Source organism: Vigna unguiculata, chromosome 2 (assembly GCF_004118075.2).
Source record: "Vigna unguiculata cultivar IT97K-499-35 chromosome 2, ASM411807v1, whole genome shotgun sequence".
Classification (NCBI taxonomy): Eukaryota; Viridiplantae; Streptophyta; class Magnoliopsida; order Fabales; family Fabaceae; genus Vigna; species Vigna unguiculata.
Genome location: NC_040280.1, coordinates 13390155 through 13402848, shown reverse-complemented (window position 1 = coordinate 13402848; position 12694 = coordinate 13390155). Strand labels below are relative to the sequence as shown.

Below are 12694 nucleotides of genomic sequence, written 5' to 3'. Positions count from 1 at the left end.
TTTGCAAGAAAATAAATGACTCAAAACACTATGATCTTGTTTTTGCTTTCAAAATGGTTACACAAGTTTTTTTTTTAATTATCATTCTTTAATAAAAATAATTTTAAGAATTTTATTCAACAATTTTTGAAAATTTTCTTAATACCTAGTATTTATTAATCCCCTATTTTCAATATCTTCAGTCCTAAGCTGAATTACAAATTTTTTAAAACGCAATCAGTAATAATTGAAAATAATAGATGTGCAATGCATATGAAGATACAGTTTAAAATGTAGTTCTCATTGAGGATGATGTCAAAGGGATGGAGAAATGAACCTCCTACAAAACTTCTCTACCACAAACTTTAAAGCATATATATCAGCTTCATCTGAAACTGTCCATGTGATAAAAGGGCAACAGCCTAACCTAAATCATGATAAAGAACACTGGTAGGGTAGAAAAATGGGCTATCCTAGGAAAATATTAGGTTAAAAAGATCAAAGTATGATTTTTTTTCTCATTTTAGCTGGTTCTACTAAATCACGGTGAGTGCTAAAACAAAATGGACCTTCAGCATGAAATTTCACTTTCTTCCCGTGGCTCCAGCTCGTGGCTTACCTTTAACCTCAGACTCCTGTTCACATGAGAAACAAGGTCATTCTTTAAAATGGGAAAATAATTGAAATAAACGAGAGTTAATATTTACGGGACACGAATGAAGAAGCGGGTTGATCATTGTTTAATCATATTCCAAGTGAAATAATTACAATTTTTTCAATCTGATTCACTATTTTACATTCATTTAGTGTTATACATCCATTTAGTTGTTAAATATGTTCATGGAAAGATTATACAACTCAAGCATGCATGTACTCGTATGCATAGGCCTACCTGTGGTAGGTGCAAATAAATGTAGTTCTTCGCTGTAGCCGGATTGTGATTTTCTGCACCCTTGCTCCAATCATAACAAACCTAAATAAATGAATGAAGGTTTCAGACCAAATAAAATTAAATGGATGGTTCACGTAAGTAGGTCAACAAAAACAAGCTAATTTTATACTTTATTTTCCAAGCAAGTTCATGAAGTTGAAGAATGAAATGTGTGCCATACGAGCGAGAGTAAACAAGACAAAGATTTCAATTATATAGCCAAAACATGCATCTCATGCAGATCATACACACCAACAAATGTATATTAGGATATTTTTATCATCTATAATTCCATAAACAAGGAAACACATTTTATTTCCTTTTTAGGAGAATGTGACTGTTAAAAATAGAGAAATTGAAAATGTAATTAGCATTATTGAAATTAATAAATCATTTCTTTATTCCCTCTCATTGTTCAAGTAGGTATTAGAGCTCCAAACCTTTGAGGCTCATCACACACCACCGCATTAAACTGTCGGCATCCAAGCTTGTAGCTCACCTTGTTCCCGTGACACCCACCAACCAAACTTGCAAGACAGGTAGCAGAGATCCGAAGGGGTGGTGCATCTGGTTTAGCTCTGATTTTGAGACGATCTGAGTTTCTTTCTCTCTTGACAAACAGTTCTTTCTATTATGTTCCTCCATAGCTAAGGTGAAATTTACACATATGGGTCCTAATGATCTTCCAAGCGTGGTGGCTCCCTATCAATTTGATGGCCAAAATTATTTGCAATACATCTTGAGGATTCTAATCTTGAGGATTCTAAAAGAACAGTCAAGATCATACCACATCAACGTTGCAGGACCGGGTTCAAGTGATGACCCTAATTTTGAGATTTGGGATAACGAAGATTCATGACCTAGATATGGCATTCCATAGTTCCTGAGATAAGTAAAAAAATTACGTTTCCAAGAAAATTGGAATGATTTAAATAACACATTTTCTCTGAAAACAATTTGCTATTTAATACCAAACGGGATTCTCTCTATATTGGAATATCACAAAATTTTGAATAGGGTGCGGAGCAAACTAGATCAGTACAAAATCTGAAAATACGCAAAACAAATGTTGCCGCACAGCACATATTGACACAGTGGAAAGAGGAAAAATCTGTAAATTCTTACGTGGCTTGAACCATGATATCCAGTGTTATCGATATCTGATAACGGAAAATACGGAGACCCAAAAATCCTTTGATAAAGTTATAACAAAAACCAAATCGGGTAAAAAGAAATATAATACCCCCACATATAATTCTAATGTAAAAGTATTGATATTATGTCTAGAAATGGCAGCAACTGACGGCGGTGGTGACAACTAGCGTACAGTGATGATAGCGATTGTTGGTGGAAGTAAACAACAAGAGCAGAGGGAGACTGAAGAAGAATAAGAGAGTAGGGTGGTTAAAGTTGTGTATTAAATTAAATTTTACTCTGCTTGACCCAATCTTTAGCGATGTGTTTTAAACATTCAAAATACAAATATAATGTTGCTGCCTAGGTTTCTCTTCTCCATGCAATTAGGGTTTTATAATGTAGTGCCATTGCTGCCTAGGTTTCTTCTCCCGCTAGTCTCTCTTCTCCATGTCGTTGTCTTCTTTCTCCACCCCACTTTTTCAGCCATTACCGTTCCATGTTCACCAACGCCATGCGCCACCATGAGAAATTCGATTCGTCATCACCTTATTGTGGCAGCAGGTTAGAAACCTGAGGTTAGAAACCTGCTACCGGTCCATAGCTGAAATTTGATAACACTGGACATGACCCTAATCAGGGTACAAATCTTAGAGAGAATTTGCCACCACTGTTTCAAGTTTTCTTTATTGTCAAGGGAGAAGTAACTCAAAGGTTGGAATGCTTAATGGAGGAACCTTCAACAAAAGCTTTGCCATGACAACATGAAAAAGGGTTGTCAAAGGTGTTTTACAAACTCCATGAGAGAGACAAAGTACTAGAGCGCATGGGAGGCAACAAAGGAATCTCACAAAAATGGTCAAGTAATACTACCTCAGAACGTGAAAGAACATATTAACCCCAGCTCTTTAACCAAATCTTGATACGAAGATACTTGATCGTTTGAAGAACAATGTTACCAAATTTCGGCTATGGTGGCGCTAAGGCAGAAACCAGTAGCAGGTTTCCAACTTGCCGCCACAACAAGGCAATGGCGAATCAGATTTCTCATGGCGGCCGCTTTCTACATTGCGGCTAGCAAATGCAGAACGCAATGGCGGAATAAGTGGGGTGGAGAAAGAAGAGGATGGAGGCATGTACAAGAGAAACTAGCAGGAGAAAAACCTAGGTGGCAGAAAAAGCAGGGTGGAGAAAGAAGAAGACGGAGACATGGACAAGAGAGACCAACAGGAGAAAAACCTAGGTAGCGGCAACACAACATTATAAAACTTGTGGAGAAGAGAAACCTAGGCAATGTTATATTTGTAGTCTAAATGGTTAAACCACATGGTTAAAACTTGTGCGAGGCCCACTAAAATTTAATTTAACTTAATGCACACAACATTAACCACCCTTCTCTCTTATTCTTCTTAGCCTCCCTTGGGTCGGAAAATTTAATTTTACTTAATATACACACCTTTAAGCACACATCTCTTATTCTTCTTCAGCCTCCCTTTGCCCTTGTTGCTTACTGCTACCAAGAGCCACTGCCAACCGTTGTCGTCATTGCTCGTTGCTTGCCGCCGCCAACTGTTGTCAGCTACTGCCATTGCTAGACATAATACCAATACTTTCACATTAGAATTGTGCGTGGGGTATTATATTTCTTTTGACCACCTTGTTTCCGCCATAACCTAATATGGTTTTTGTTATAACTTTATCAAGGAATTTTGGGTCTCCGATTTTTTTCGTTATCCGATATCGATAACACTAGTCAAAGTTTTTGGATGAAAGTGTGAAAATCAATCGAATCAAAGACTTGTAGCCTTGGAGTTTCAAGCTTAGTTCGTCTTTCCAAGTAGCAATAAAAGGAGCAATTTCCCATCACAATTTAAATCAATCTGATGTTTAGAGCTATCTCTAGAGAGCTATTCTAGAGATATGAACAGTTAAGAAATAGATTTTAAGCCTAATTCAACCCCACAAACCGATTTGTATGGTGAGGTTTGCACCCACTTATATTTTCTAAATTGGCCTTATCTCTAGTCGATGTGAGACTTCCAACACATCAATCTCACACCGAGACATATACATCTCATGCGTGGGACTAGACAAATGGGTGGTCTAATAGCGGGTGGAAAAATAGACCAACAAACATCAAATTTTGCTAGGATAAGCTCTAACCCATGGTTCTAATACCATGTTAAGAAATGGATTTTAAGCCCAACTTAAACACAAACCGACTTTTAAGGTGAAATTTGCACCTACTTATATACTGTAAGCTGGCCTTATCTCTAGTCGATGAGGGACTTCCAACATGAATCATGAATTCTTCAAATTTTTCTCCCTTAATGATATTGTTCATGAACTAACATGTGTTAATACTCAATAACAAAATGGTGTTGCAAAAGGGAATAATCATCATCTCCTAGAAGTGGCTAGAGCTCTCATTTTCAAGATATTTGTTCCTAAAACATACTATGAAGAAATTGTGTCAACCATCACCTATCTTCTCACCAGCTTACCCACTCATGTCTTAAGTCATGTTAGTCCTACCGAACCTTTATTGTCTTTTGTTCCCTCTTCTCCCTTAGTGTCAAGTACACTTTGTTATGTCAGGTTGTGTAATTCTTGTTCAATTTAATAATCCTAATTGCAATAAATTAAATCCTATAGCTCTAAAATGTGCCTTTAATGGTTATCCTTCTAACATAAATGTGTACAAATGTTATCAACCTCCAAGTCATTTGTCTTTATCACAATGGAATCACTTCTAATGCGACAAAATCCGTTTTGGTCAGCCCTGCAATTCAAAGGGAGAAAAAACTTGAAGTAGAGGATCTCTCCTTCCTATCAATTACAATATTTGCCTTTGCACGATGCCCAAGATCTAAGTGATGGACCCCGCACAAAAGGGATAGAACCAATTGATATATGGAAGAAGACATTCTTTGGAAAAAAATATCAAAGGTGAGGAGCTTTGAACATAATAGAAAATTGGTAAAGTGTTATTGAGAATTTAACCATTGTATTGAGAAAGGAATAAAAATTGTGTTAAATATCATATTTCTCAATATGTTTGCTGACAATATCTCCAATTAACATCAAAGCTTTATTGCTATCTCTTAGAAGTTGGTTTAAGCCTAACTCAACCCCACAAAACCGACTTGTAAGGTGAAGTTTGCACCCCACTTATATACTATGAAATTGCCTTATCTCTAGTCGATGTGAGACTTCCAACACTATCATTGATGCTAATGAAATTCCTACCTTAGTCCAATAAGCCATGTAAAATGAACATTGGACACAATGCATGAGAGGAAATGGATGCATTAGAAAAAAACTTAACATGGAAGATCCTTTACAAACCAAGACACAAAATGGCTATTGGGTACAAATGGATATTTTAAAGTAAAATATAACGCAAATGGGTTAGCAGCTAAGTATAAAGCTAGATTGGTTGCAAAAAGATACACTCAAACTTAAAGAATTGACTATGAGAAGACATTTTCTCCTATAGCGCGGATGAACATAGTTTGAGTTCTTACTTAAATGTCATTGGGACTTACACCAAGTCGATGTGAATAATGTCTTTCTTCATGGAGCTTGAGAAAGAGAAGTGGACATTGAGATCCCGCTAGGATTTGAAACTCATAGTAAAAGGAATAAAGTAAGCCTCCTAAAGAAGGCCTTATGTGGTCTTTAGCAATCTCCAAGAGAATGGTTCCTTGGAATATAAGCAAATAAGGCGATCATGCTTTATTCATAAAGCACTTCATTAAACGTAAACTTACTCTATTCCATGACATGATGAAATTGAAAAAATGGCTTAAGAGCGAAAAGAGTGGTGAGCCAAAAGATATATACTGATGCAGACTATGTTATTGACTAAACATTCACCTTTTGTATGGTATGCTTCTAGGAGAAAATCTAGTGACATAGAAAAGCAAAAAATAAGATACTCGTTCAAGTACGGAAACTAAATTTCAAGTCCTTACTCAAGTTGTGTGTAAAAGCCTTTAAATGAAGGTCATATTATATAACCTTAAAAAAAGGTTGACAACCTCATACAATTGTATTGTAGATGATAAGTCAGTCATGAACATTCCTCATAATTCAGTACAACATGATAGATCAAATGTATCAAATTGACAAGCATTTAATCAAAGATAGTATTGACAGAAGCCTAGTGGTAACAATGCATGTCTATATGAGACTTGTGTTAGCAGACATCTTCACTAAGGCACTTTCTCAGGACAGATTCTAAGATCTTGTAGGCAAGTTGAAAATGAACTATAGTCATTTACTAACTTGAGGAACAGTGTTGTAAATAGGAGACTATTAGGATAAAAAATATCTTAATATCTCAATAATAATTAGGAAAATATCCCTAGAATCTACACATTTATTCTGGCAGGTTTAATTTCCATGTTTGAGAATGTGATTGTTACAAATAAAGGAGTTGAAAATATAATTAGCATGATTGTAATTAATAAAAATTTTCTTTATTCCATCACATTATTCAAGTGGATGGTCATGAGAAATAAAGCGAAAAAAAAATATAAATGTATAAAATTAAACAAGTATGGTTCGTGAAAAAACAGAAAATGGAACATACCGCGTAAGCAAATATGGAACCATCATTATTGAATGCACTGCAAGGTATGGGTTGACTACATCTTTGCATAGCCTGCCAAACATTAAAGTCTTGTAAGCATATGACAATAACAACAAATACTTCAAAGGATTGAACGTACACAAGACAACATAGTACTTTAACCATCTTCATACATTACCAACCCAATAATACGGGCTTAAAGATCCCAAAAAGAAACATAAACATCCAAATAGGGATACTGAAAGGAATTCATCCTTCTATTTTCTGGCAAGTGATAACAGAAAAATTAGAAACTAACTGCCCCATTGCCCCACCCTGAAAAATAAAATGAATGGCTTGAAATGAGAATAACAGTAACATCTTGGTTACCAGGTGTTTAGCCATACATACAGATAGGTTCTACTATGAAATAGGAGCAAAAAAAATATTATTGTATACAGAAATAAACAACAACACAAGTATGTTCTACAAATTCCAGATATCAGTTTCAGAATGAAAGGACAAGTAATAATAGAGTATTAAAGAAGGAACCTTGAGCCTCTGTTTACTGTCCTTGTCCCAGAAATTAAAAGCACCATCAGATCCGGCAGTAGCAAAAGTGTGATGTATCTGAAAGCCAAGACATAAAATTAGATCATACACAGAAGAATATTAAAACCACAGCTTGAAAATAAATTAAATTAATCCTGATGTTATATGGTGTACTACCGGATGGAAATTTAAGGAGTTGACTGAATATATCTCATTGTTCTCTCTGTGGCATTTAAAAGTAAAATTCTTGCTTTGTTGTGCATCATCCAGGTGATGTACTCCAACCCTTCCTTCTATTGATCCAACCTACAGAGAAACAGTGTACAGTCAATACTCCATAATGCCAGCAGTTAAAATTTTTAAGCAAAAAAAGAAAATCATTTTCAGCAAATATTCAGCAAGGATTTAACAATAATAACAGCAGGAAAACAACAAAGCATAGATGTGACAGGGGAGACTAGTTAAACTCAGAAACAGTATTAATGTTTGAATTTGTATATGTAATACAAGTCAAATATAGTTGTATATGTAATACAAGTCAAATATAGTTGAAGGAAAACAAGGACATCTTCAAGAGAACACAAACTGAGGGCAAGTGGAAGAAAACGGAAAAGTGAAGAGAAAATGAGAAAATTCACAAGTCTCGGAGTGGTCTAATCACCATGATACTAAACAGAATCATGATTTGTAATCTGTGTACACTGCAGAAGAACCAAACATTTAAATACTCCACCGAGCATCCCATACTAGTAGATGTGAGACTTAGGCTTCCCATAATACCCAAGTTTATGTCCCTGATGATGTGGATATCAAGGAGATGATTCTAAAGAAAGGTCACAAGTGTAGACTTACTGTTGAGTGCATGTCCAGGGAGGATCTAAAATAGTTATAAATAAATAAATTCTTGTAGAATAAGATTTATTTTGTTTGTTAAATTCTAGAAATTAGAAGGCAAGGGTGTAAGCATTAGAAGGCAAAGTAGAAAGAAGAACCTTGAAGCCTATCAAGCCCAAAACAAGTATCCAAATTCTCAACCAAATGGTTGTATAAAGAGGCAAGGAGTCCATGTAAGGAAGCAAGAGAAGCATGACCCTACCATGAGAAACATGTCTCAATTTTAAATTTTAAAATTTTTTTCCCTCCTCCATAATTCAAACTTTTGGTCACATGTTAGGCCTTCTATGTTTGAATTTGCATTTGATTTCTAGGTGCGTTTACATGTTATCAGGATTAGTATTTTCAGATTCAAAGGTTATAAATAGCCTACACATTCTCCTTGTAAAAGAACTTTTGAAATATGCTGTACGAGAGTTATTTCAAAAACATTTGTGGAGTGCCTATGAAAGAGAGAGAGTTCTCTTGCTTTGGTCTTATCTTTAGATTATAGGATGAAGTGGTAAGTTAATTCAACACTTATTTTGAAGCTCTTTCATGTGGCGTGGCATCCTTCATCAATCCATAAGTATTGCAACTTTACTGTTCTTGGGTTCAACTTTCTCGGATTTGGAGATATTTAGTACTTTATCAGGAAAACCTTGCAAAGAGTAGCATTTCTCTTTCTTAAGTATTGCCCCCATTCTCTTAAAAAGGAGTATTGAGGATGACCACCTCTACCACCACATCCTCCAGTATTGCTATGACTTCCTTTTCCATAAATGGATACTAATACATAAGATTCAACGGCAATAAGCAGATTTCCGTTCTTAGGAGTCAGAACACAAAGAAGTCTTGTTCTTAAACTCACCACTGATCAAACTTCTTGGGTAGAGAGAATCTGATCACAATGATCATAGTTTGTATTCATGGAAAAAATTTTATCACCATGTACAACTAGTCTAATTTCATCTTCATTTTTTCTAATAAATTAGTTTGCAAGAACATATTCACTTCAACAACAGCTTGAGCTTCCTCGCAATAAAGGTCATATCATGGTTTCATTAAGAGATGCTAGCTTATTAGGAGAATCAAAAAGGTGTTTGCTACTAGGATTTGTTTTCATCAGAAATAGAGTAAAGTTCAGTTTCAAAGTGGTCATGGTATCCTGAGCAAGTAACTCATAATTCCATGAAGGCAAACCAACACAAATAATTCTTCCAATTAAGTTTTGCACTTTTAATGGTTGGAGCAGCCAAAATGAAAGGCGCATAACCTATTGAAGCCATTTCACAAAGGGAGAACATACTCGTTCCACTCCCGCCAGCCATTATACAAAAAGTGGCCGCCATGGACCACCACGAGATACCCGATTCGCCACCGCCTTGCTGTGGTGACAGGTTGCAAAACCGCCAACGGTTTCTGCCATGATGCCACCATAACTAAGTTTTGATAACACTTATATTTTTGTAAATTTATATCCTAGAAATTTGAAATTTTCTATACAAGCAACATAGGTTTCAACATCCTTGAGTAGTAGAGGATCTTCAAAACATTAATGTGTAAGCCCAAACAAGTGTCAAAATTGCCCCATATCATAGCAGTAATGAGATTAAATAAAGTAAATAAGGAAACAAAAAAACTTTTATTAGTGTATTTATATATAAGTGAGAGCTGAACACATACCAAAAAACCTTGTTGATCTGGAAAAGCCGCAACACATCTTGTCTGATATTTCAGTGGAGATACAATTCTCTTGTATTCAGTCTGTGGGATTTCAATATAAATTAGAAGAATAACAAATATCATTGACATTTATTGAAATCAATAGTTCCTCATATATCAATATGGAATCTGCGCTTCTTAATTTCTCCTTCTTAAATACTGTGTAAAACCCAAAAGAATAGACCACGTGAATACAAACAAATCATGTGAAAATAGCAAGTAGAGTTGGAAAAATAACCGTATACATATTTTATTGTTCTAAAATATCAATTACAGTATCATGCAGTGAAGCTTGGACTTCTGAACCTATCACTAGCACTCATGTTACACAAATTAGACAACCGTAATAGAATTTCTAGTTGAAATTTCATCTCCTAAGCATAAAAGTCAAAATTTACATTATGATGCCAACCTATTTCATTCAAACCTACAAACAACACTAAAAAATAATTTAGAAAGAAGAATGAAAGATTACCTGAGGGTTTTGCAAGTTGAAGACAATCAGATTTCTATCTGCAGTCCCCACTACCATCAGAGGATGTTTGACTGTTATTGCATAACACCGCTCAGGAAGTTGTTGTGTATGCACTGGATTTGGTTGCCTTGTATCCCAATACCTAAAATAAGGATAGTACAGTTTAAAATAATTTACTAACTAGTTAAAACTTCAACATAATCCGCCACACATGTAACATGAAAAGGGATTAGTACAGAAAATCCCATTTTTTACTACTAGAAGTTCTCAATACAAGTGTCTCAATGTTATCCAAATAAATAATCATAAACTTAAAGATAAAACACAAGAAGGAAAAAAGGTCATTTGCCAAAGCCTTACACCAAGATCCAAGTATTTACTAATGATGCATAGAATGGTTACTATATCTAAACTTCACTGTCAGCAAGTTCATGAAAAAACAGAAAGTGACAATATTCGGATATACTGTTCCAAATGAATTCAAACATACTGATATATACATTTCATAATGACAGTTATTCTATATGTATGCTTCCTAGCCTATCCTAATCCTAATAATAAACAAATGCACACTACAATATTCGTAATCGAGCATGCAATAAATGGCCACCCCACCAATAGTTTTCAAATTATCATAGCATGCATTACATTTAACTAGTGCAATTTACATACAATACGGGCTACGTTGTTGTACATTTAAACTCTACTAGCTAGAACAACATTCATCTGAACTAGGCATAGCAACCCACACTAGAATCATTGTTGAGAGAAATTTTATTTAATTAAGAGGCGTACACTTTAGAGTGACAAAGGGAAGACCAAGGGCCTAAGCTCCTCAAGGTAAAACACTCTTTTGCCCATTTATACACCAAACCTAAAGAACGGCAATGTTTATTACTACCATCTCCAGTGCAGACATAAGCCTCCTAATCCCCTGCCAACCTAAAATACGAACTAATTGTCATGTCACTTCAGCTAGCTCAATCTAGAGACCCTCTTAAAGCGTGCTCACCTTACTGGACAAAATAAAATGTTCTTTCATACCAACTTACTGAGACATGTCATCCTTCTACAATAATAACACAATACCACTTAGAAACCCTCTAACTTTCAACATGCAGAAAAATAGTAAAGATGCATACTTCAGGGTCTTGTCCCAGCTTCCAGTAGCTAAAAGATTCATCTCCGGTATCCAGGCAAGATCTTTCACAGGTGCATCGTGCATCGCAACAGTCATTGGTTGTCCACCAGAAGTAAGTGGCCACATCTTGACCTGCTTGTCGCAGCCCCCAGAAAAAACGGTTGTTCCATCATCCTTCCAAGCAGAGCACAAAACCTACACAAATAAAACAAACAGCAGAATCAAAATGTGCCCCAAACAACAATAATTAACAATAATCCATTTTTTCTAATATAACCTATTAGGAGTTCAAATTCATTACCGGCTGGTCATGAGAAATGGAAGCCTTGGGAGTACTGGAGACAACAGTCCCATTCCTTGTTATCTCCCAACAACGAACCTATCAAAGTAGAAATTCACAGAAAATTAGAAACAAGGTTTAACATTTAGGGTTTCTAGTCATGTCTTTATCTTTGATAATAATAATAATAAGAAAAAATTAAAAGACCGAGAAGAGGAAACCTGATTATCCCATGAAGTAGCGACGAGGAAATTGGCCTTGGGACTGAACGAAAGACTTGAAATTGAATCAGAGGGCGGTTGGGCTACCTGAAATTTTCATGGGGAAAAAAACACTGAACAAAGAATGTGACAGATTCAACTTTGAAGTATGTGAATATTGTTATTATTATTACCTCAAAGGATTTGTTGGGATTGGTATTTGCGGCTCCGAAGGTGGACATTGTTATCAATGTATAACACAGAAGGAGGGAGAAATTGAGGGGTGGAACAGGAGAACGAAAGGTTTGAACTGAAAGCAAATGTGCTACAGTGCATAGGGTTCCAATGAAGACGGGGTCAAACAGGTAGCATTATGTTGAGCAAAGGGCATAGCTTAGCTCGTTTTCAACCTTGGATTTTTTTAAATTTTTCATTAACACTACGTTCACTTTTTTATTTAATAAAATTTTTATTATAATTTTTATAATTATGAAATTAAATATAATTTTTTTTATAATTTAAATAATTTTTTTATTTTATAAATAGTTTAATAGTTAAAGAAAATAGTTAAGTTTAAAAAACAGTAAACATACAAAACTTATTAAATTTAAAAAAACAGTAAAATTGATAAATGATTATTTTAATTAAAAAAAACTTTTATTCGTAGAATAAATTTGAAAGGAAAACAATTTGTTTACCAAGTTTATTTAACAAATACAAAGTGCTACGTGACTTTTGTTTTCTCTTTATTTTTTTAAAGAAAATAATTTGTTGATAAAGTTTATTTTAACAAACTTTAACAAAGTCTTATGTGGCTTTTGTTTTTTC

At 34.9% G+C, this 12694-nt stretch overlaps 1 protein-coding gene across 3 annotated transcripts; it reads right to left on the bottom strand.

Annotated features, from left to right (window-relative positions):
* Positions 1 to 259: 259 nt before the first annotated feature.
* On the bottom strand, positions 260 to 12246 carry LOC114173616 (protein RAE1). 3 transcript variants are annotated; one of them, XR_003602527.1, is made up of 13 exons: positions 12061 to 12246; positions 11888 to 11974; positions 11688 to 11765; positions 11388 to 11581; positions 10246 to 10387; positions 9732 to 9812; positions 7350 to 7478; positions 7173 to 7250; positions 6642 to 6713; positions 1698 to 1793; positions 1351 to 1612; positions 872 to 952; positions 561 to 614 (listed from the first exon to the last, which is right to left on the bottom strand). XR_003602527.1 is itself a non-coding variant. In XM_028058105.1 (11 exons), the coding sequence occupies exons 1-11, from the start codon at positions 12106 to 12108 to the stop codon at positions 564 to 566; spliced, it is 1041 nt and encodes a 346-aa protein (XP_027913906.1). In that variant the 5' UTR covers positions 12109 to 12246; the 3' UTR covers positions 260 to 563. The 3 variants fall into 3 exon arrangements, 1 of the variants encoding a protein (XP_027913906.1); XR_003602528.1 differs by lacking the exon at positions 561 to 614 and having other exon boundaries at positions 873 to 952; positions 1410 to 1612; XM_028058105.1 differs by lacking the exons at positions 1351 to 1612; positions 1698 to 1793 and having other exon boundaries at positions 260 to 614.
* Between the last annotated feature and the right edge of the window lie 448 nt (positions 12247 to 12694).